This window comes from Zootoca vivipara, chromosome 7 (genome assembly GCF_963506605.1).
Source record: "Zootoca vivipara chromosome 7, rZooViv1.1, whole genome shotgun sequence".
NCBI lineage: Eukaryota > Metazoa > Chordata > Lepidosauria > Squamata > Lacertidae > Zootoca > Zootoca vivipara.
Window position 1 is genome coordinate 45,723,179 of NC_083282.1, and position 24,839 is coordinate 45,748,017.

At 42.3% G+C, this 24,839-nt stretch overlaps 1 protein-coding gene across 1 annotated transcript in view; it reads left to right on the top strand.

Moving 5' to 3' along the window:
- The first annotated feature begins 1,539 nt into the window (after positions 1–1,539).
- ERI3 (ERI1 exoribonuclease family member 3) overlaps positions 1,540–24,839 on the top strand; it is a 210,253-nt gene continuing 186,953 nt past the window's right edge. The window contains exons 1-3 of the mRNA XM_035121856.2: positions 1,540–1,603; positions 3,712–3,837; positions 23,512–23,583. Of these exons, the coding sequence (XP_034977747.2) occupies positions 1,540–1,603; positions 3,712–3,837; positions 23,512–23,583 (262 nt within the window). The remainder of the gene's footprint in view (positions 1,604–3,711; positions 3,838–23,511; positions 23,584–24,839) is intronic.

Below are 24,839 nucleotides of genomic sequence, written 5' to 3' on the forward strand. Positions count from 1 at the left end.
AAACCGCTGAAATCCACAATAGTGACTGTGCGTTCCACAAGCCTGAAACCAAGCAGAATTTTTAGTGTGCTGTTGTAATTAAGCTGAGGTCAGCACATTTTCCATTGTTTTTGCAAATCTCCTGGGCTGCTATGAACCACACACTTTATGTCACCTCAGAGTCAGACCTCTTAGCTTATCATCACCCTTCCCACTGGCACCCTGTCTTAATGTGATTAAACTTTGGGATGATGGGAATAAAAAAAAGCCAAGCAATAAGCTTTCCCCTTTTACACATACAATATACCAAAATAAAAATGATGCAACATTCCAAGCCTCTGAAATTAGTGAGACGCTGTGGCTGGGGGGCGAACTCTCTAGGCACTTTACCTCTTCCTTGTTAACAGCAGGAGCAGCTGCACTATTCCAAATGGCCATATTATGGCAGTCCCAGCAACATCACTCAGGGAAGCATACTACTGAAAAATGTCAACAACGAGGCAAAGTATGATACGTACATACTAGAGGATAGGAAGTCAGATGCATTTAGTGTTTTCAGCAGGAACCTTAAAATGTAAATTGATAAGAATACATATTGGTTTCTGTAATAATAATAATAATAATAATAATAATAATAATAATAATAATAATGTCAACATTGGGTCCAGTAAATTATCTGGAAGAACCTGATACAGCACTATTGATGATGCAAAGCAGATATTGATCAATGGGAGACCACTGGTAGTCCCACAAAATAATTAGATATAAATGTAATTTCGTTACTTTTCAACATTAAAATAATGGGTATAATTTGGTATATTAAAAAAATAAAAATTACATTTTTTACAGAATTCACAATTGTGTTCAAATAATTTTGTTCATCTTTTCAAATGTCAAAAATGTAATAATAATTGCACATATTCAATTTATTTTGTATGCTCTTGAACTTTGAGGTTGGCTGGGCTGGGTGGAGGGACACCTCTGCCCAATACACTCCCCCCACGCACACCCAGTCCAGCTGAAAAAAGGGTTTGGATTCCATTGCCAAGTCCTCATATTACATCTGTAACATATATGTGAATTTGCCAAGTTGAATCTGAAGTCTTTTGATGTTTCAGAAGCTAGATATGCAAACAACCCATTCACATAAAACATTTTAATGAATATGAAGACACTTCAATCACTATTCCATGTCAGCAAAACGTAAGATATAACTTTCAGCTTCAGAACCTTATTTAAAAATATTACAAAAGCAACATTTGCCCAGAACAGCAGCATATAAATATTTTAAAATAAAAATTGGTTCCTATATGTTTTTGGTAGTGGTCTTGTGTATTTCCAAATTCATAAGTGTGCTGTCAGTAGTACTTCCAACTTTGGAAGGATATTTATTGGGGGGGGGATCCCACTTAAAATTACATTCAATGATTTTTGAAGTGTGTATGTATGTACAGAAGCAGATTTTGTGTGTCTGTTAGAAAGAGTGGAGGAGGGAGGGAACTGGATATATCAACTTCACATTAGTCAGGGACAATTATAAGTGCAGTCTTTCTTACGAACATGTTTTCCAAATCCAAAGGAGACTACAAGAGCTTCAAATCCTTCAACTATTCAAAACACATGTGTAACTTTATCCAAATTAACAATCCCTTTTGAGCAAAGTTGAACATATGTTTAAGTGCTCTTGAGATCAGGTACCTTAATACCCTACTACTGTGATGACAAATCATAGGAAAAAATTAAATATTACAGTCCTGGATTCTCTTATTCCTAAGGAGGAAGCCTTGGTACTCAGAAATGTAATGACTCTAGTGATTCCTTCCCTTTTAACTCACTGCAAGGGTATAGGCTTAGCAGATACATTCTTTTGAACCACTAGAAACATACACAAAAAAGCACCCAACAAGGTTATTGCTATATCATGTTCTATAGGCATCTATCATGTTGCTTTTAGTGCATCCTTACATTTAGGAGCTAGAACTTCCTAAAGCACCTTGATATGGGCAGTGTTTAGGATTCTTTAGGAAGGTTCCTGCTAAGGAAAGGACTGCAAGCTAGATGGACCATTGGTCTGACCTAATTTGGCTTTTCTGATATACTATTCCAAATAACCAAAACATTAAATACCATATTGGCCTGAAAATAAGCCTCACTTTTTTCCAAATTCCGATCATGAGAAGTTAAAGTGTGGCTTATATTCGCAACCTTATGGTACACAGCCAGGAGCGTGGGGCAAACAGCGCCAGAAGCGCAACAAAGTGGCGCCCGCCCTGTGCTTGGTTCCCTGTCCTCTCCCCCAAGGCCAGGAAGGGAGAGAGCGAGGAAGGGGAAAGGCCGCCAGCAACACAGTGTGTCTCCCCCCTCCCCTGTCCAGTATGTAGCCAGCAACAGTGAGGAATGGAGCAGCTTAAATTTGGGTATTTTTTCTTTTTTTTCTCTTCCCCCCCCCCCGATTTTAAAAGTGTGATTTATATTCGGGTGCGGCTTATATTCAGGCCACTACGGTAAGAAACAACAGGTCAGCAAGAAGCAGGAGTGCCAGCTTGGCCCATGACCATCGGTGCTCAGATCAGGTCCTGGAGCCAAAATTTGTGGGTGCCCAGCCCTTTCATGGAGAATTTTGTAGTTGCTCGGGCACCCAGGGCCCCAGGGGGCCAGCACCTATGGTTGGAAGGATCAAAAGGTTTTGTAAATAGTGTGTATGTTCCACATGTTTAAACACGGGTGTATTATTTTCAGGCATACAATTAAATTTGGGGATTTAGTTTTATCATTGAAGACCTCTCTTGGAACTTGCTGAAGCTTAGATTTCACTCGCAGAGTAGAGCTATGTTTTTTGCCTCAATCACCCTCGCCAGAATCAAAGTTGTTCAAAGTTGTTGTTTTTACAGGCAGGAGTTTTTCCTTTTTAATTAGGTATGTATCTTACAGTAAAATAGTACCATTACAGATGAAGGGAGCAATTCTCTGCTGTATGTGAGGGCAGCTGAGGGGTCTTAGGATACCATGGAACTCCCTTTCCACAGTCAGATAAGGAGGTTAATATTGGAAGACAACAGGGTTCACCGTGAAAGGTCATCTAGACAGAATGTGGGGATATGGCATTATCAGAATGGCTGGTATATCAAAACTGAGTAATTAGCAGCATTGCTAAGATAGATAAATCTGATGTAATATAGTAGCTCTTTATATCATATCCATCAGGTCAGATAACATTGTGAATAAGTTATATTCAAAGGTTAAACTCTGCTTAAATATAACTCTTTGTAATTTCAGTCCACTCTGGCTTATAACTATATATTATTGTAATTTACTTATTGACTTGAAATGTGACATCTTGAGATACTGTAGCCAACACCGCTGTGTGCTCTTTGATATTGTATCTTGTTAACTTTGCTATTCTTGTTTTATGTTTCCATTTTAAACATTTAAACCAAAATGTAATTACAAACAAGAGGAGGTCAATGGTTGGAAACCTCATCGTGGTGGCATTGAGGCTCCCTGCCTCTCTCTCTCTCTCTCTCTCTCTGTGTGTGTGTGTGTGTGTGTGTGTACAAATGTGCATGAGATGTGTGTGCCAAACTGGGTCTTTGACCCAAGTGAAAAAAACATGGGTTTGGCCCTGGTGCTGGGGTGGAGCAGAGGAGGCTTTGCATCCAAATCACCCCCATTTCCCTGACATAGCCCCCAGACTGACCGGCAGACTATGACTAGTTCTTCTTCCCTTTACAGGCAAAGCAACTGCTACAGCCAAGCAACTACTTCAGGCTGAAGCTGTAAACAAAGCAGAGCTTTCTCCTGAACCCCTGGCTCTGCTGTTTGTTTCTGGAGAGAAAAAAGGAACTGGAAAGCATTCAGGTACAGGCTGATTCACACAACCATTTTGATAAGGTGGTGAAGCCCCCAGGAGCTGTAATTTTCTTCCTAAAGTAGTGAATGCTCTGACACATGCAAAGACCACAGACAATATATTACATAAAATGCTTTAAGATGTGCACAGTCACCATGTCAACACATGCTGAAGAAGTCACAAGATTGGCCAATGAGGCAAAGATGGTAATTTGTAGTGGCTGCACTGCTACATCAGGGTGGTTATGTCAACTGGGTCTTGGCACACCTACACACGAAAGCAGTCTAGTTGTGATATGGATCCAGTATCTGGCATTAACGTCACACTGATTAGTCTGTTTTAATGTAGACACTGAAGTAGATTAATTTATTTTCTAGCCAAGAGTAACAGTATAAAGATACCTGCTTGGAAAGTGATATGTAACATAGGGATTTTCTGTTCTGTATCTCTTTAAGACTAGTAATTCTAAGCATATTTAATTCAAAGCCAATTCCACTTAAATCAATGAGATGGGTGTTTCAAGTAAACATGATTTGTGTTGGACTGTTGGAAATATCAGTGCAAGCAGAAGCCAGGAGCTGCTACTTCTTTTTTAGCAAGATGCAAATGCACATGTCCAGGGCTGAGCTCCAGATGGAAAAAGCAAATTCTGGGACCCACCTTTAGAGAACATTAGCTCATATTAAGCCCTGTTTTTGGACAGGCTTTTAAAGATCACTACCCACTAAAATGTGTGTTTGCCCCATGCCCTCTGCTGGAAAGAATCAGAATTTAGGAATTAGGGTTGCCTAGTCTAAATCCCAAAAAATAACAGATGGTATCTAAACCTAACATACTGAAGCAAGGAAAGTTCATGATACTCTATTGGTCTCTGATCTTTTGTAATACAATAAGAATCCAAGCTTTCAACTCAATGAAAAAACTTCTGCTCTGGGTGGATAGGAATCCAGGAGGAATTAGTTTTTCAGTTTCAACCTTTCAGATCAATATGTGAAATCAAGCAGCCCCTGTTATTTCCTCCTCCTCCTCTCTCCTCTATGCCAGCCCCACAAAGCCTACCTGTCAGTGATGAATTCATAATTCAGGGATGAAGTGGTGGTGAAGAAAGACTATCAAGATTTGAAAGCCCACCCATGCAGATATTGAATATTAAATGCAAAAAGGTGTAATTAAAGAGATTTTTCTGGGGTTCCTTTAAAAAACAATTATCACTATTTATTTTTAGCATTTTTTTCAGAGAAGCATATAATTATAACTTTATGCTGGTGAATCTAAGAATGTAAAAAAGAGCCCTACTAAATCAGACCAAATACCCTTTGAATTCAGCATCATGTTTCTCCACTAGGTGCCTCAGTGGAAGTTGAAAAGTAGGAGGCAACTACTCTGAGGCCATCATCTTCCTTCAACTGGTACTCAGGGGCCTACTGCCTCTGATCCTGGAAGTGTTACACAGCCATCATGATTAATATCTAATTCCCCCTTTATGTTCACCGCATGCTGTGGAAGCAAATTCCATAGTTTTAACTATGGGCTGTGTGAAAAGGTATGAAGAAGTGTGCATGCACACAAAAGCTGATACCAATAGCAAACTTAGTTGGTCTCTAAGGTGCTACTGGAAGGATTTTTTTTTATTTTGTTCCGACTACGGCAGACCAACACAGCTACCTACCTGTAACTGAAAAAGTATGGTGTTTTGCTTGTCCTGAATCTTACATCATTCCAGATTATTGAACTGATTCCATTAATTTATTTATTCTAGTATTATGGACAAAGAGAAAAACACATCTCTGAGCACTTTCCCCACATTATGCAAAGCCTTAATACAGGCATCCCCAAACTGCGGCCCTCCAGATGTTTTAGCCTACAACTCCCATGATCCCTAGCTAACAGGACCAGTGGTCGGGGAAGATGGGAATTGTAGTCCAAAACATCTGGAGGGCCGAAGTTTGGGGATGCCTGCCTTAATACATTTATAACATATCCTCCCTTAGTCACCTTTCCCCTTAAACTAATTAGCCCCAAGCTTTGTAACCTTTCTTCTTTACAAATTGTTCCAATTCCCTGATCACTTTGCCCGCCCCCGCACCTTTTCCAGCTTTACAATATCATTTTTTAAGCATGGCAACTAATATTCCAAGCTAGGTGACACTATAGATTTGTATACAGTATTTATTTTTAACCCATTCCTAATGATCGCTAATAAATTTGCTTTTTCACAGCTGCTGCACACTGGGTTTACATTTTAATGGAACTGTCCACCCTGACCCCAAGATCCCTTTCTGGTCAGTTACTTCCAGCTTGAACCTCTTCATTATATATTTGAAGTAAGGATTTTTTGCTCCTTTGTGTCTCACATAATTTTTCACAGTGAAGCTCATTTGTTATTTTGGAGCTCTTCGCAGCCAGTTTGGAGCTCTTTGCAATACAAACATACGGTACAAATCTAGCACCTAGATCCATTTAATCAGATACAATCATGTCCTGTCCAAGTGAGGAACGAGTAAATGGGCCAGAGATATAGGAACTTCTGAGTACAGTACATAATAAACATATGTAGCCTGAAATACAGGTGGGCAATTAAATTTCCTGGACTCCCTAAATTACACCTCTGTAATTTAGGCAAAGGGTAATAGAATCACAACATTGTAGAGTTGGAAGGGGCCATGAGGGTCATATAATCCAAACCCCTGCAATGCAGGAATATTTTGCCCAACATGGGGCTTGAACCCACAACCCTGAGATTAAGAGTCTCATGCCCTACCAACTGAGTAACAGAAGTAATATTTAATATCCTTCCTTCTCCATGCACTGCAGCAGAATGCATGCAAGAATATCTGTGCGCTCAGCAGATGGTTGGTGCTGGCAGAAGGTGCAGTAGTTTTAGAAAGGGGGCCAAGTTCAAAATGTTTGAGAAACACAGCCTTAAGAGGAACAAGTTCATGTTTATTCTTCCATATGGCAGAGAATTGTTCAAAACCCAACTATGGTGTAATTCTAAGGGCTTGAAAAGCACAAAGGAAATAAAAATATTACTTTTAAGCAAAGCTATAATCCTTCAGGAATCCCAGCCACAGACCTGGGGATGATTGCATCAGACAACCTACAGAGTATGAAATATAGCCCTGCTCAATCCTAAATACAGGAGAAGAAAAGCAAATGGTAAAAAAATTACAGTTAATCTGAGGAATGAGTGGAGCAATACAAGTGATCAGTGATCCCTTTTGACCTGCCACCCAGTCTTTGTCCATTTTTATATAGGCATCATGGGAATATTTCAAGGAGAACAAAGAAATGCTTCAATAAAGGAATTATTGTGATTTGTTTTGGAGAGTGGGTATGATTTGTCATTTTTTAACGAATGGGAACGACAACCCAGTGAAGGCTAAAGCATCTGATCTGTGCTAGATTATGCAAAAGCACTAAGTTAACATTAATGAGCTCATACAAATCTCCAAGTACTCTCAATGCTGATTCTGACAATAATCTGTGGAAGCCATGGAGGGAAGAAGCTTGTGGATGCACCCAATTATCCAAAACACATTAATTCTCAATAGATTATGTTTATCTAACCATGGGGAAATTCTATCCATGTGACTTTTAGCCATGTCAATTTATAGTAAACTGACAATTGACTCTTGCCATGACACTGCAGATCATCCTAAACATTGGTTGGTGGTAGCATGTCAGGAAATGCTGACAATTATCCTATGTTGAATCATCACTATGGCTTCTGAGTAAAGTGAATTGCATCACTATGGCTTCTGAGTAAAGTGATAGACATAATGCGGTGAGCACTATCACTACATCTTCTCAGGCAATAATTTTCCTGAATTAATATGCAAAAGCTGGCCATTGGCTCTTTCTCAAGAGGGCTTCCTCTCTCCATGGAACTTTGTCTGACCAACATGCTCTTGTGCACTTTGATTTTTTTTTATCTTACTGATTAGTTCTTAAGTCTTGCTTAATGGTTTGACCCTGACTATGTGGGTGGCACTGTGGGTTAAACCACAGAGCCTAGGGCTTGCCGATCAGAAGGTCAGCGGTTCGAATCCCCGCAACAGGGTGAGCTCCCGTTGCTCGGTCCCAGCTCCTGCCAACCTAGCAGTTTGAAAACACGTCAAAGTGCAAGTAGATAAATAGGTACTGCTACAGTGGGAAGGTAAACAGTGTTTCCGTGTGTTGCGCTGGTTCGCCAGAAGTGGCTTTGTCATGCTGGCCACATGACCTGGAAGCTGTACACCGGCTCCCTCGGCCAATAATGCGAGATGAGCGCGCAACCCCAGAGTCGGTCACGACTGGACCTAATGGTCAGGGGTCCCTTTACCTTTTAATGGTTTGACCCTGACTACCAGGGTCAGCCCATCCATGAGGCAAGGTGAGGCAAATGCCTCAGGTAGCAGGATTCACAGGGGCAGCAGATCCAGCCTCCAAGGAATGTATCACCCGTTGATGCTGTTTTGGTGGCAATCATGGCAGCATGCTCCTTGGGGGTTGGATTTGCCGCCTCCTCAGCAGCCCCCACAATTCTGCTTCTATATCAGCCTCTGGGAAGGCGCTGCTGGTTTCCTACCAGCTTTGTTCCTGATGTAGATCTTTATTCTGCCCCCTTGCTCCTGATGTACATCTTCACTCACCCCTTCTTCCCTGGACGTGGGGGGGCACCATTTTGTGGTTTGCCTCAGGTGCTAAAATGTATTGGGTCAGCCTTGTTGATAGCCTCCCAACAAGAAGAATATAGGAAGCTGCCTTATACTGAATCAAGCCATTGATCCATCTGGCTTAGGATTGCCCATACTAGCTGAAAGCATCTCTCCACAATTTCCAACAGGAGTCTTTCACAGAGCCTTCGCAATCCTGCCTGGGACATCAAGAGAGAGAGAGGACAGACACCTCTTTATGGATCCAGTGTGGGTTTAGTTCCTAACTAGAGATTTGTGATAGATCCCATTTCCAGTTCCCTTGCCAAAATAACCTTCTACCAGACAGTCAGCAAGTGTCCCACATGGATCCATTGCAATGCACTAATTACAGATTCCATCCGTTGTGCATTAAGTGGATACAAGTGCAGCCAGCCCAGGGGCACTAGGCTCTTTGCCTTAATTTGTGCTGTGTGCCATTCTCTTTTGCTGCAGGCAAAAGTAATTTCCCTAGCCTGGAAATGTGATTTAATTTGACCTGGTTCACATAGGATCGACATTTCTAACATTCCCACCCCTAATTTATGTGGGACTATGGGAAATTAGTTTGGCTCACAATGATGGTTGCTCGGCTCTACTTTTCCAGTATCCTCTGCATCCTTCTGTTGCCTTTTCCGTTCTGTGTAGTCTTCTTGCCTTGCATTCCTGCAAGGGCACCATCACAAAGATGTACAGCTTCAGCAATGATTCTGTGAAATGAACAGAAGGTGTACAGTGGATAAACAGCTGACAAGCGACCTCAAAAAATTGTAGAATAGACCTTTTATCTGGAGGGTTTTCTGAGGATGAGTTTATCTCAGGGATCATTTGCTTTGTTGTGCATCAAACATAAAACCCAAACAAAGCCAAAACCATACATCCAACTTGACCCTAGCTCTCACCCTGGCCTCAAAACTGTGCTCAGTATAGAAATAACCAATCCATAGCATCTATAGAAATGAAAAAATGCAGTATTAATCAAACCATTAGAACACCCCAGCGTCAACAAGCAGGCAAATGAAGTTTGGGTATGAAACTTTAACTAACAGTGTGCTTGAGCTCTAGGTGGGCGGGAGTGTAATTTATTGTGGGCTTTAATATGTCTGGTGCCGTGATGAGAAAATGTCTTTAACAAGAGCTGTAAAAACAAAACTTCTTTATGTGTAAAGGTGAATCATCTGGCTGCATAGAACAGTGTACCGTATTTCCTCCAAGACTCTGTCCTCATAGGCACAGCTGCACATGCTGCTGTTGCAATAGAATAAACCCTTAATGCCATAACAAAGCCTCAGATGCTCCAGTCTGAAGCGGGAACTGCTGAGCAGGTAATTCTGAATGATGTATGCAGGACAGCAATCCAGTGTAGGTACACTTTAAAAGTTATTGACAATGAGGAGAAAAACATATTATGGGGGGGGACATCTGGCTGGGGGCTGAATGTAGCTCCCCAGGCATCTCTATCTGGCCTTTGGGACTCTCCTAGCCTATATCCTCTTCCCATGCCATAACCCCTCTTATCAAGCTACACCCCTCACTGGCCCTGCCCCACACCAAGCATTTTTGCCTGGCTTGCATATGTTATTGAACTATGACAACACCTCTTACTTTTCGGATGGCTGGAATGTAGGATTCCTCCATCTGCTTTTTGACTTTGGCCTTGCCTACCACTGGCATCCCCCCCCCCCCCCGGCTTGGCTGACAAAGCATGTGGGATGTCACTGACCATTGTCTTCTCCGTCCCACTGTCACAGACTGCCTGCTGAGGCCCTTATCTGATGGATGTGCCAGACCACAATGCATACTAAAGCCAGGCTCACTGCTCAGCACATATAGTGACCAAGTGTGCATTGTGAACACTGAAAATGCAGCTCCACTGCCTCAATCATAGGGGGGGGGACATGACACACTCCCCGAAAATGGCAGCAAAGGTGGCATGTGCCATGCAACACAATGAGGTGCTGGTGTGGTAGCTGCCCATGGATGTCAGCCTGGCTGGGCAGGAGTCTCTCAGATCAGAGAACCTGAAGGGGAGACGAGAGAGAAGTGGCTTTGCACCCCTTGGTACTGCAGGATCAGAATGTAATGCCAGGAAATACTTTGGGACATAAAGCTGCCAAGCCTGACCTCAATATACTGTCAAACCCCCTTCTGGCCTCTTTGCCCCTCTGACTACATGCCCTGCTCTCTACTGATGACGCATTCCCTCATGCTTGCTGCCTCCTCTCCTCCCTCAGCTCAGGGCATCTGTCCAGGGCTGCACCTTATCCCTCTCTGCCCTGCTGCTCCGTTGCCTTGGATCTCCCTCCTGCTAGATCCCTGTCTCCCCCCAACCCTTTGTTTATCCCACAGCTAATGCTTCCCTGAGAGTGTTCATGTGCTGGGCTGGCCATTGCCACCCAGAGCGGGTTGGCGCTCCTTCCCCAGTCTGTGATAGGAGTTCGCCTGAGCTGAGCCAAACCTGTTTCCTGCAGCAGTAGCTTCTCAATTTCTGTCTGACCCATAGCTGCCAAGTTTTCCCTTTTCTCACGAGGAAGCCTATTCAGCATAAGGGAATTTCCCATAACTTGGCAGCTATGGAGTCTGACCATCACCCTGCTATAGGAAAGGCCCCTGCAGCAAGGGTGACTAGGCCCAGAAGCAGAGCCTGTGAGAAATGCAGGAAGAGTCCTGCTGAGCGACCCCTAGTGTTCAGAGAAGGCAATCCCTATCTGAGCATCCCTGAGGATAAATTAAACACAGAGAAAACAGTCCTAAGGGAGGCCTTTCCGGAAATCAGAGTGCACATTTCCTTGGTTCCTTCACGTGAGGTGGTGGTAGGGGAGTCTTAGTTCCTTTCTGAGGTGCCATATGGGGAAAGAGGGTGAGTTTGGCCTCTCAGCAACACAGGGCTTCCTTGATATAATCAGGATCTGTTGGATAGCAATCTGTGAAATCCCAAAGGCAGCCACATGGAAACAATAGTGGCCACTGCAAGTGTGGTTGGTTGGGGGGGGCAGGAGTGAGGTTCATGATGGTGTGCTTTCTTTGTGCTGGCATGGCAGCCAAGTATAATTCCTTCCTTTCCACCCCTCCTCCTCACATCATGTTACCTTGAGTGTCTCCTGTGGACAATGCTGCCTGGGCCTTAATCTTGTCTCCGGTTGCAGCACAGCTCCTGCTGCTGCTGTTGCTCCAGTTGTTGCTGTGTGGTCCTGTTTGTCTTTTGGTCGTGAAAATCATGTTGGTATTCAACCTAGCAGACCCTTCCCCACTTGCAGCACCCCTCCTCTGGCCTGGGCACTACTTAACCCCTAACAGGACTTGAGACAACGCTACCTGAAGGGCCAGCTTCTGCTGTGAAGGAAATAGAAAGAACAGAAAAGAGAGCTTTTGGCGGTATCGCTGAAAAACAAGCAGTGGGCCCAGCCGGAATATTTTTTTAATAAGGTTGTCCCTGGTGTTATGAGGCCTCTCCTAGACAGATTTTCTGAGGATTTCTGGCTGTGCATTGTTCACAGGTTTATCTGAGGTGACTTTCTGCCTATTGAGGTGGACAGCAGCATGTTACTCTGAATGTAAAGAGAAAGACATAAATAGCAATGAAGAAAGAGGGTAATAAGAAAAATATTAAACTGCACAGTGGAAATCCCAGGAGGATTACTATTGCAATAACTGACCTCCAATATAGTGCCATTTATTTCATGCCATGGCAGGTTTATAGGTGCTTGTAGGGCTGCAGACGAACACCAATTTGCCACTGCAGTTTGTTTTGATAACTGAAACTTTCAATAAATCTGTATTAAAATCAAAGAGAAAATTAAATAGACCCAAGTTGGTGGCATGAGGGATAAGGTAGCACATTACTACACTGGCCTACTCAGTCAGGGACATCTGTCTCTTAGTTCAGTTGCAGGTCACAATAGTAATGATTGTTTGAGATCCAGCGAACATCCCTGAATGGCAGGCATCCAGCAACGCTGCACAATGCAAAAGGAAGACCTGTCTGCTTTTTCAGTACTACAAATGGTGATGATATTATTATTATTATTATTATTATTATTAATATATATTCATCCCAAAGGAGCCTAGGGTAGTAAACAAGTAATAAAACAATAAATACATCTTAAAAACAATTCCAATAGAAGTACTGTACAGATTGGGAAAATTCTCTACATAAAAGGTGTGGGATAACCAATGTGCTGAAGTCTAATTAATGCATGAAGCGGTTAATATCATACAGTAAGCTGACCTGCCAGGCTTGGCTATGTCCACTTCCCCTCACCTTAGGAGGAGCTAGGTAATCAAACTTTTCTTTCCCCCTAGTCTACCTTTGAACCTCAGTGTGTGAAGAAGTTTGAGCCAGTTGCTGCAGCTCTCTCTCTCTCTTGAGTTCCTATAGCAATATTTTAGGAACTTTCAACACTTTGTAAGTAAGCTATGTTTTACTGCATGTGCAACTATTTCTGAATAACATGAATCTGACCTCTGTAGAGTTTGTAAGTAAACCATTTTTAACTTAGAAAACATGTTGTCTTTTCCTATGCTGAGGGAAAAGGGAAACTTTAGAAAAAAACTTTAATATTTTAGAAATTACTATAAAGTGTCTATTTTAAAGGTCTCAAAGTCTATACAGTATTTCTTATGTTTTACTTTGTTGCATATTTTGTGACTTAAAATCTCTGCTGGGTTTCTCTCACCAAACTGGCTCCCTGATTGTGGAATGCTTTCCCCAGGGGTCTCGCCTGGCACCTTTGCTACATATATTTAGGCACCAGGCAGAAACATTCCTCTTCTCCCAGGCCTTTAGCTAATCAAACAATCTATAGTATGTTCTTTTAAACTTGGGGGGGTGGGTAAATGCTTTTGTTATGTTGTGTATTTTTGTGTTTTTATATTGTAAACGGTCCTATGATCCTCGGTTGAAGGGTGGTATAGAAAATGAATGAATGAATGAATGAATGAATGACATCCAGGAATACACACACACACACACACACACACACACACACACACACACACAATAAAAGGCTTGTTGGGAGAGATAATTCTTTCATAGGCACAAAAAATACAACAGAGACTGCACCTAATATTTAAGGGGTGGGAATTCCAAAGGGTGTGTGCCACAACACTAAAGGCTCAGTTCCTTTATTATGCAGAATGGACCTTCTGTTAATATGGTATAAGCAGGAGGCCATCACTTACAGAGTGCAGTGATTGGCTGGATATATAAGGGGTGAGGTGATTTTTCAGGTATCCTGGTCCCAAACTGTATAGGACTTTATGCATCAAAACAAGCCCTACAGCTATTTGGCAGCCAGATCCCTCTTTTGGTTTTTACATAGGCATCTGGTTGACCACTGTGAGAACAGGATGCTGGACTAGATGAGTCATTGGTCAGATCTAGCAGACTCTTATGTTCTTATGACTGTGTCACATCACAAAGAAAGCCTTGTTTAAAAATAATAATCAGTAGGTGCCTAAATATAATGATATTGGGTGTCTGTCTAATTTCAGCTGGGAATTGATTCCATGGTGGTGGAGCTGCAACACTAAAAAGCTCAGTTTCAAGTACAAACTAAGTGCATCTCTGGGGCATGTTGTACTCTTCTCATCTGAGAAGTTGCCAAGCAGGGATAAATTTATTACACAGATTTATTTATTTTATAAAATTGATATACTGCTTGATTCTAGAAAAAAACCAAAAATAACAGACTAGTTTACAAAATATATGGGGTGAGGCGGTCACTTAGGTAATGTGGTCCAATTTTGTATTTTGCTTTTTCCTGCTTCCCAATATCTCTAAGAGGAGGGCCTTCTAGTTCTGAATCAAACTTTGCAAGATAAATTAATTAACCCTGGGGAAGGTCCCAACCAAATCTCCCCATATCTATGCTTTGAGGTAATAATGCTTCTGGCTAGCCAACAATTATGTTTTGTGTTGCACAAGAAGGGTGCTCTTGAGAAGCCTTTAGCCTTTGAGTATAAATGGAAAGGCAACATAATCCACATATGACAAAAATAAGCAATACAGCTATTTTGTGCATGATATTATTGTTATCATATCTCTGTAATCCTTTCATAGACCAAAGAGCTTTTTTAGATGAGCTGGTAAACTTAACATAACCTGACCAAGGTTGACTTAGTACAGAATTAGCCTATTTTTTACACAAAATAGATGCCATATTTTCACCACATATTTAAATCTATATAACTATTCCCTGTTGTGATTTTGAAAATGTAACTCAGGATACTTAAAGAATGGGAAAGTGAGAAGGTGGCTCTTATGGGATACACTTTTGTTTGTTATGACTGCTGTGTCTAGTTTTAAAAAGGAGCTGAACTGATGTGAAGTCCATGCATCTTTCCTTGATTATTAAAAGAAGATTTCCAGTCTCACAATAGCCCTTCTACATATTATACAGGTATCAAGGAAAAGAGTGTACTGAGGCTTATGGGGATCTAGGCTGAAACCGTTAGATTACATAGAAATAGTACTGATTAAAAATAAAATAAATTTTATTCACCAGAGAAAGGAAAATTCAGGCATATCTGAAAATAAAAGAAACAAAAAACACATTGTCAGTTATAAAATCTATTTGTTTAGACACTTTCATTGGACAGGACAATATTTTGCAGCCTGATCCTTTGGGCGCTTACTTGGAAGTAAGTCCCTCTGTGTTCAGTGGAGCATAGGATTGAAGCCTCAGAGTCACAAAGCAGCCTTTTTACCAAATGCATGAGTTCTAGAGAGAAAAATCTAATATCTGCCCTTGTTAAGTCTTAAGTAAAAACTTGGATTAGTTACTCCTCAATGCACTTCCATCACCCTTTTGTACTCAGATTCAGTGTGGTTAAAGAATGGTAGATGTTGATCTTTCAGTGCATAATTATGGATGTAGAAAATATTATAATCTCTTTTCATGATTGAATATGGAACCAGGGAGTGGTGTACATATGGCATTGCTCTCACTCGCAACCTTCAGGCTCCTAGCAACCTGACCCATTTTTCCTTTTTTACACATTTACCCATAACAACTCATATGGATTTAGTGGAACCTACTTGTTGTTGTTGTTTAGTCGTTTAGTCGTGTCCGACTCTTCGTGACCCCATGGACCATAGCACGCCAGGCACTCCTGTCTTGCACTGCCTCCCGCAGTTTGGTCAAACTCATGTTCGTAGCTTCGAGAACACTGTCCAACCATCTTGTCCTCTGTCGTCCCCTTCTCCTAGTGCCCTCAATCTTTCCCAACATCAGGGTCTTTTCCAAGGATTCTTCTCTTCTCATGAGGTGGCCAAAGTATTGGAGCCTCAGCTTCACGATCTGTCCTTCCAGGGAGCACTCAGGGCTGATTTCCTTAAGAATGGATAGGTTTGATCTTCTTGCAGTCCATGGGACTCTCAAGAGTCTCCTCCAGCACCATAATTCAAAAGCATCAATTCTTCGGCGATCAGCCTTCTTTATGGTCCAGCTCTCACTTCCATGCATCACTACTGGGAAAACCATAGCTTTAACTATACGGACCTTTGTAGGCAAGGTGATGTCTCTGCTTTTTAAGATGCTGTCTAGGTTTGTCATTGCTTTTCTCCCAAGAAGCAGGCGTCTTTTAATTTCGTGACTGCTGTCACCATCTGCAGTGATCAAGGAGCCCAAGAAAGTAAAATCTCTCACTGCCTCCATTTCTTCCCCTTCTATTTGCCAGGAGGTGATGGGACCAGTGGCCATGATCTTGGTTTTTTTGATGTTGAGCTTCAGACCATATTTTGCGCTCTCCTCTTTCACCCTCATTAAAAGGTTCTTTAATTCCTCCTCGCTTTCTGCCATCAAGGTTGTGTCATCTGCATATCTGAGGTTGTTGATATTTCTTCCGGCAATCTTAATTCCGGCTTGGGATTCATCTAGTCCAGCCTTTCGCATGATGAATTCTGCATATAAGTTAAATAAGCAGGGAGACAATATACAACCTTGTCGTACTCCTTTCCCAATTTTGAACCAATCAGTTGTTCCATATCCAGTTCTAACTGTAGCTTCTTGTCCCACATAGAGAATTCTCAGGAGACAGATGAGGTGATCAGGCACTCCCATTTCTTTAAGAACTTGCCATAGTTTGCTGTGGTCGACACAGTCAAAGGCTTTTGCATAGTCAATGAAGCAGAAGTAGACGTTTTTCTGGAACTCTCTAGCTTTCTCCATAATCCAGCGCATGTTTGCTATTTGGTCTCTGGTTCCTCTGCCCTTTCGAAATCCAGCTTGCACTTCTGGGAGTTCTCGGTCCACATACTGCCTAAGCCTGCCTTGTAGAATTTTGAGCATAACCTTGCTAGCGTGTGAAATGAGCGCAATTGTGCGGTAGTTGGAGCATTCTTTGGCACTGCCCTTCTTTGGAATTGGGATGTAGACTGATCTTCTCCAATCCTCTGGCCATTGCTGAGTTTTCCAAACTTGCTGGCATATAGGGTGTAGCACCTTAACAGCATCATCTTTTAAAATTTTAAATAGTTCAGCTGGAATATCATCACTTCCACTGGCCTTGTTATTAGCAGTGCTTTCTAAGGCCCATTTGACTTCACTCTCCAAGATGTCTGGCTCAAGGTCAGCAACCACACTACCTGGGGTGTACGAGACCTCCATATCTTTCTGGTATAATTCCTCTGTGTATTCTTGCCACCTCTTCTTGATGTCTTCTGCTTCTGTTAGGTCCTTACCACTTTTGTCCTTGATTATGGTAATCTTTGTACGAAATGTTCCTTTCATATCTCCAATTTTCTTGAACAGATCTCTGGTTTTCCCCATTCTATTGTTTTCCTCTATTTCTTTGCATTGATCATTTAAGAAGACCCTCTTGTCTCTCCTTGCTGCTTTTTGGAAATCTGCATTCAGTTTCCTGTATCTTTCCCTATCTCCCTTGCATTTTGCTTGCCTCCTCTCCTCCGCTATTTGTAAGGCCTCGTTGGACAGCCATTTTGCTTTCTTGCATTTCCTTTTCCTTGGGATGGTTTTCGTTGCTGCCTCCTGTATAATGTTACGAGCCTCCATCCATAGTTCTTCAGGCACTCTGTCCACCAAATCTAAATCCTTAAACCTGTTCCTCACTTCTACTGTGTATTCATAAGGGATTTGATTCAGATTATATCTTACTGGCCCAGTGGTTTTTCCTACTTTCTTCAGTTTAAGCTGGAATTTTGCTATAAGAAGCTGATGATCTGAGTTACAGTCAGCTCCAGGTCTTGTTTTTGCTGACTGTATAGAGCTTCTCCATCTTTGGCTGCAGAGAATATAATCAATCTGATTTCGATGCTGCCCATTTGGTGATATCCATGTGTAGAGTCGTCTCTTGTGTTGTTGGAAGAGAGTGTTTGTGATGACCAGCTTGTTCTCTTGACAGAACTCTATTAGCCTTTGCCCTGCTTCATTTTGAACTCCAAGGCCAAACTTGCCAGTTATTCCTTTTATCTCTTGATTCCCTACTTTAGCATTCCAATCCCCTGTAATGAGAAGAACATCCTTCTTTGGTGTCATTTCTAGAAGGTGTTGTAGGTCTTCATAGAATTGGTCAATTTCACTTTCTTCAGCACCGGTAGTTGGTGCATAAACTTGGATTACTGTGATGTTAAAAGGTCTGCCTTGGATTCGTATCGAGATCATTCTGTCATTTTTGAGATTGCATCCCAATACAGTTTTTGCCACTCTTTTGTTGACTATGAGGGCCACTCCATTTCTTCTACAGGATTCTTGCCCACAGTAGTAGATATGATAGTCACCCGAACTGAATTCGCCCATTCCCTTCCATTTTAGTTCACTGATGCCCAGGATGTCGATATTTATTCTTGTCATCTCATTTTTGACCACATCCAGCTTACCTCCATCCATGGTTCTTACATTCCAGGTTCCTATGCAATATTTTTCTTTACAGCATCGGACTTTCCTTTCGCTTCCAGGCATATCCGCAACTGAGCGTCCTTTCGGCTTTGGCCCAGCCGCTTCATCAGCTCTGAATCTACTTGTACTTGTCCTCCGCTCTTCCTCAGTAGCATGTTGGACGCCTTCCGACCTGAGGGGCTCATCTTCCAGCGTCATAACTTTTATATGCCTGTTGTCTTTGTCCATGGAGTTTTCTTGGCAGGGATACTGGAGTGGCTTGCCAGTTCCTTCTCCAGGTGGATCACGTTTAGTCAAAACTCTCCACTATGACCTGTCCATCTTGGGTGGCCCTGCATGGCATAGCTCATAGCTTCTCCGAGTTATTCAAGCCCCTTCGCCACGACAAGGCATTGATCCATGAAGGGGGGAACCTACTTAGTTACTCTAAAACTAGTCTTCATCCTCATCCTGATTGTCTTTGTTACCCATTTAAGCTGTATCCCACTTTGCTGAATATTTCATATTGACCGCCATTTCAGAATAATAACAAGAACATAAAATAAATCAGTTCTCCCCTCTCTCCATTTACAATCTAACCTGATGACGTTATGGAGAACTCAAAGGCTTGCACATTATTTTGCAATATTTTGATCAGTCTAATTAAGGTATATTGGCCTAATATGGACTTTTCCATTTTTCATGCTACAGTCATTCTCAGGGGAATTGGACAGATCTGTGGGATTGCATCTTCTTTCTAACATCAACACATAGAAACACCTTTCCTCTGTGACAGTTATTACTGATGTCACTTTCCATAATATCTTGGTGGAAATTAAAGCAGCAGAAAAACTGAGGAGAGAAACTAGGCAATAAATATCTTCAAAGTAATGTCTCTAAGCCAAACACATTGCAGTTAAAGGCATGGTTGCAAGAAACAACAAGAATATAAAAATGTTCACTGTGAATATTAGCATTTCCTCCAAGATGGTTAATTAGTCCCACTGGCAAAGTTAGGAACTTAAGGATTTGGTCCAACACATTATTAACTTGTTAAACAGAACCTAGCATAATACAAGATTTCTCCTTATGGGTATTACAGACATCATCACAATATTTGTACTCAGCCGAAGTGATTATGCTGGCATACGGAAACTGTTTTCAGAAACAAGACGGTTGTGTAATCCATTCTGGCTGATGCTGAAGCTCTTGAAGAGCTCTAAATTTAATTCTCCATGGGATAGTACTAAATTTGGTGGGGGACCTATGGCAGACCACCCTGGCCTGAGGCAATGGCAGCCATAGGTTGCAATTCCCTGTGCTTCCTAAATCCCATCCCAATTTCTCAGGGCCAAAACTGCCAAAGAGCATACAAAGCACTTCAAGTTATTCCATTTCTTTCCCTACTTTTCACCATCCCACTGACTTGAGTGCTGTTGAGATACGAGATCTTGCCCTTATTCTGCCAAATTATATTACCTCTTGCACATATAACTTTATCTGTTGTAACCCTTACACATAATTTTAATTAAGCTGCTTTAAAACAAAGCCTTTTCTACAAGAGGACTCCCCCCGCACCCAATCTGGCACAGTTCCTGTGCTTTTAACAGCTTTTCTTGATATAGGACCCACCACAAATCCTTCTTTAAGAGGCCTCAGATAGTGGAGGACGGTTGCTCCATACTCTATTTTTCATCCAGAAGAGCCATAGTTGGCTCTTTGGTCTTCAGTTCCTCATAACAGCTCTGGCCAATCCCTATGAAACCTCTGTTGAAAGTGCCAAATCCGATGTAATAATCAGAGGTCCTCCAGGAGACTGGAGGAGGGCAAATGTTGTCCCTATTTTCAAAAAGGGGAAAAGAAAGGCCCCAAACAATTACCGCCCAGTCAGCCTGACATCAATACCAGGAAAGATTCTAGAGCAGATCATTAAGCAAACGGTCTGTGAGCACCTAGAAAGGAATGCTGTGGTCACTAAAAGTCAGCATGGGTTTCTGAAAAATAAATCATGTCAGAGTAATCTGATCTCATTTTTTGACAGAATTACAAGCCTGGTAGATGAAGGGAATGCTGTGGATATAGTCTATCTTGATTTCAGCAAGGCCTTTGACAAGGTGCCCCATGATATTCTTGTAAAGAAGCTGGTAAAATGCGGGCTAGATAATGCTACCATCCAATGGATTTGTAACTGGCTGACTGACCGAACCCAAAGGGCGCCTCCATCAATGGCTCCTCTTCATCCTGGAGAGAAGTGACTAGTGGGGTGCCACAGGGTTCTGTCTTGGGCCCAGTCTTATGCAACACCTTTATCAATGACTTGGATGCTGGGCTTGAGGGCATCCTGAGCAAGTTTGCAGATGATACCAAATTGGGAGGGGGGGCTAATACCCCAGAGGACAGGATCACACTTCAAAATGACCTTAACAGATTAGACAACTGGGCCAAAGCAAACAAGATGAATTTTAACAGGGAGAAATGTAAAGTACTACACTTGGGCAAAAAATAAAAAATGAAAGGCACAAATAGAGGATGGGTGACTCCTGGATTGAGAGCAGTACATGTGAAAAGGATCTAGGAGTCTTGGTAGACCACAAACTTGACATGAGTCAACAGTGTGATGCAGCAGATAAAAAAGCCAATGCAATTATGGGCTGCATCAATAGGAGTATAGCACAAGGGAAGTAATAGTACCACTGTATTCCGCTCAGGTCAGACCTCACCTGGAATACTGTGTCTAGTTCTGGGCACCACAGTTCAAGAAGGATACTGACGAGCTGGAACGTGTCCAGAGGAGGGCAACCAAAATGGTCAAAGGCCTGGAAACAATGCCTTATGAGGAATGGCTTAGGGAGCTGGGTATGTTTAGCCTGGAGAAGAGAAGGTTAAGGGGTGATATGATAGCCATGTTCAAATATATAAAATGATGTCATATAGAGGAGGGTGAAAGGTTGTTTTCTGCTGCTCCAGAGAAACGGACACGGAGCAATGGATTCAAGCTACAATAAAGAAGCTTCCACCTAAACATTAGGAAGAACTTCCTGACAGTAAGAGCTATTTGACAGTGGAATTTGCTGCCAAGGAGTGTGGTGGAGTCTCCTTCTTTGGAGGTCTTTAAGCGGAGGTTTGACAGCCATCTGTCAGGAATGCTTTGATGGTGTTTCCTGCTTGGCAGGGGGTTGGACTGGATGGCCCTTGTGGTCTCTTCCAACTCTATGATTCTATGATTCCTAGAGAAATAAAATGCATCCAGATATTTCATTCTACAGTCCTAAAAACAGTTTGGAAGATAAAGAATTACCTGAGGGATTGTTCAAATCACAGTGTGCAGCAAAATGTTTGATAATCAAAACAATTATTAATCAAACTATTAATCAAACCAATGTGAGGGGAGGAAGCGGGAGGAAGAGAGCACCTGCACATAAAATTCATTCCTAATCCTCAAACCAAACCATTGATCAGAGAATTAGATGTCATCTAATACATAGGATGCACTGACAGTGCCTATGACTGGCTGCCTGGTCTGCCCTGCCCACATTTAATTCAGTTTGCCTGTTCCTCTTTAGCCCTTCCTACTGCGCCTAGCATGGAGATAACAGGAGTGGGCCAAAGATAGTAGCCAGACAGTCAGGAATCATAGGTTCAAGCCAAGTTGAGCATGAAATCAAAGGCAATTACATGGACAATGTAGATGAGAGATTAGGCTCTGCAAAATAGATGCCAGAAATAGAACCAAGAAAATATAAGAATCAGGAATAAGAAAGTACACAGTGTTAAAGTAGTGAAGCAGTAAAGCAGAATTAGCACAAAAAACTTGTTGTATTATGAGCTATTCAGTACTCTGCTTAACTACTGTTTGGCATATTGCTTTTAACAAATTAATAAATACTGTGTTGAAATGATTATGATATTTTAAGTAGTTTTACTGGGGGGAGTTTGAGTTGTGTACCACCTTGAGCTCCTTGGAGGGAAAGGTGGTATACAGTACTATTTTTCTAGAAAAAGAAGTGTATAATGGAACACCTCCCTTGTTCTCTTACAGCCATCTATGAGGTGTCAGAACTGAGTTCCAGTGAATTCCAGCTGAAAAAGTCCGGGTGGTATATAAATGTAATTAATTAATTAATTAATTAATAAGCAAACTGCTCTGGGAATAATTTTATTTTGAAAGGTGGTATATATATATGTATATAACCCACAATTTTCCTTTCTGAGGTTTGTTGTCCTTGCTACATTCAGCTGTGGAAGAGGGGAAAAGAAGCTGTTACTGGAAGATATGCTTCTACATTAGGGGCTGCATCCAGTGCTAGTCGTCCTGATCAGAGTAGACCCAATTAAGACAATAAGCATGATCATATTAGATCCACTAATTTCAATGGGTCTTCTCCAAGCAGAATGTAGTTGCATATATTGCTGGTTCTGAGGGGAGCACCAGACCAGAAGACTGCATCTGTCACCATCTTCATTCCTCTGGGCTGGAATGTAGAGTCATAAGCTGAAACTATGTCAGGAGTCCAGAGGCACTGTGGGGGAATTAAGATAATAGTGATGGTTAAATATAAAGGTGTGTAAATACAAATCCACTGACACATAGGGATGAGCAATTGTCTTATCTAAAAGGGTGCTATCCCAAAGAAAACAAGACTTGACTATTCATTTAGAATTCTTGGTTTATCCCCTCTTAAGTGTCAACTTTATTAGATACATACTTTATGTTTGTATAACATAAAACTTTTAAAGTTAATATTTAAAGTATAAAAATTCACTAGGATATATTTAAATACACATAACACACTTTTCTAAATATGCTTGCTTTTGTGAGGCATTCCCCAATAAAGAGAATTGTTCTGCAACGAGATAGTGTATCTGAATTAAAACAAAGTGCTTGGAATCTAAAATTATAAAGATCTGCTAAAGCCAAATCTGAGCGCACATAATGATATGAAACTCGTGTGTTAAAAGCAGTTTCCGTGCTATAACTTTAATCTCCATTCCAAGGGTTCCTGTCTTCTTTGGAAGGGCGAGCTCCGGGATGCTTCCAGCCAGACACATCTCCGCCTCCCTTCATTGCTGAAAGGTCTGAAAACTACATTTCCCACGATGCCACAGGAGAGAGCGGCTCGCGGCAAACTTAGTGTACGCATGTCCGAATCTAGGAATCCCGCCCCTTAAGGCGGGAACCGCAGTTGTGGTTGGTTCTTACGGCTGCCGCTTAGAGTGAGTTCGAGGGTCAGAGGGCGCGAAGGTGAGTGGTTGCTGTTGGGGACTCGTGGTGCTGAGGGATGGGGGTGGCCGGGGCCGTCCTGGGGGGCGGGGGTGTCGGGTGTCGCTAGATAGGGAGATACCTAAGAGGCGTGGAGCTGAGGGGCGTGTTGGATGGGGCTTTAAGGGGCCGCTTGGGCCCTACGGCCAGGATTGGGGGAGCTGAGCAGGAGGCATTGGGCGGTAGAGCTCGGCCTGGAGCGACGGGCTGAGGGGATCTCACCAAGTATTTGGATCAAGGGGCGCCGGTGCCTCTGTCAGCGCGGGTGGGACGCGCTAGAGAAACGGAGTTACCAAGATCGAGTGGGGGATGGGCTGAGATAGATGCAAGGGAGAACCCAGTAAGGCCTGGTTGGCAAAGGTGCATTGGGGGGTGCTGGGCCTGTGCTAGCCGGTGTGTGCTCGCGTGCCTTTGGGCATAGAGGAATTTGCATAGGAGACTGCGAACACGGAGTAGCAATGCCGTGGTTTGCGGGGAGGGGGCTGGATGCCTTTGGTGCAGTATTTTCCCCCTGTGCCTAGGATCTTCTTGTAGTGTTGAGACACGAGGGTATATCAGATCTAGAGGGCAGATTGTATTGGCCAGGGGTTGGAAGTAAGGGGTTTTGGTTTAATTGGGTTATAGGTTGTTCCTATACTGCACAAAGGATCTAGCTCAGCCTTTCTCAACCTTGGGTCCCCAGATGTTGCTGCACTGCAACTCCCTTGATCCCTGACCACTGGTTTTGCTACTTAGGGATGATGGGAATTGTAGTACCACAACATTTTGGGGACCCAAGGTTGAGAAAAGCTGGAGTTGGAAGAGTGAGGCCAGTGTAGAATTAAGACTTGGGTCAGAAGTGATGCTGCTGTGTTTGGGTTATGTCAGGTATGGATGCATTGAGAATTGAGATCTGGTAAAGACCAATCCAGAATCTAAGGCAATGGACTGTAGTGACAGGAGGAATTGTGGTGATGGGTAGATTGGGGTTGTTAATAAAATTATTTCTTTTTAAATATTTAAGGGTTGTATTTGATACAGCAAGTTTCTGAGAGCTGCAGGTGCCCCATGGAATTCTAGAGTTGGAAAAAACTAACCATTTAATATATATATTCACATACATGCATAAATTGCACCAGTAACTGAATAGAAGCATGGATAAGTGGTAAATATTAAGATATATAAAAGTGGGTATGTGGACTTCGGGGAAGTATACTTTTGGAGAAACACAAGGACAAGGAACCTGCCACTGCACATTT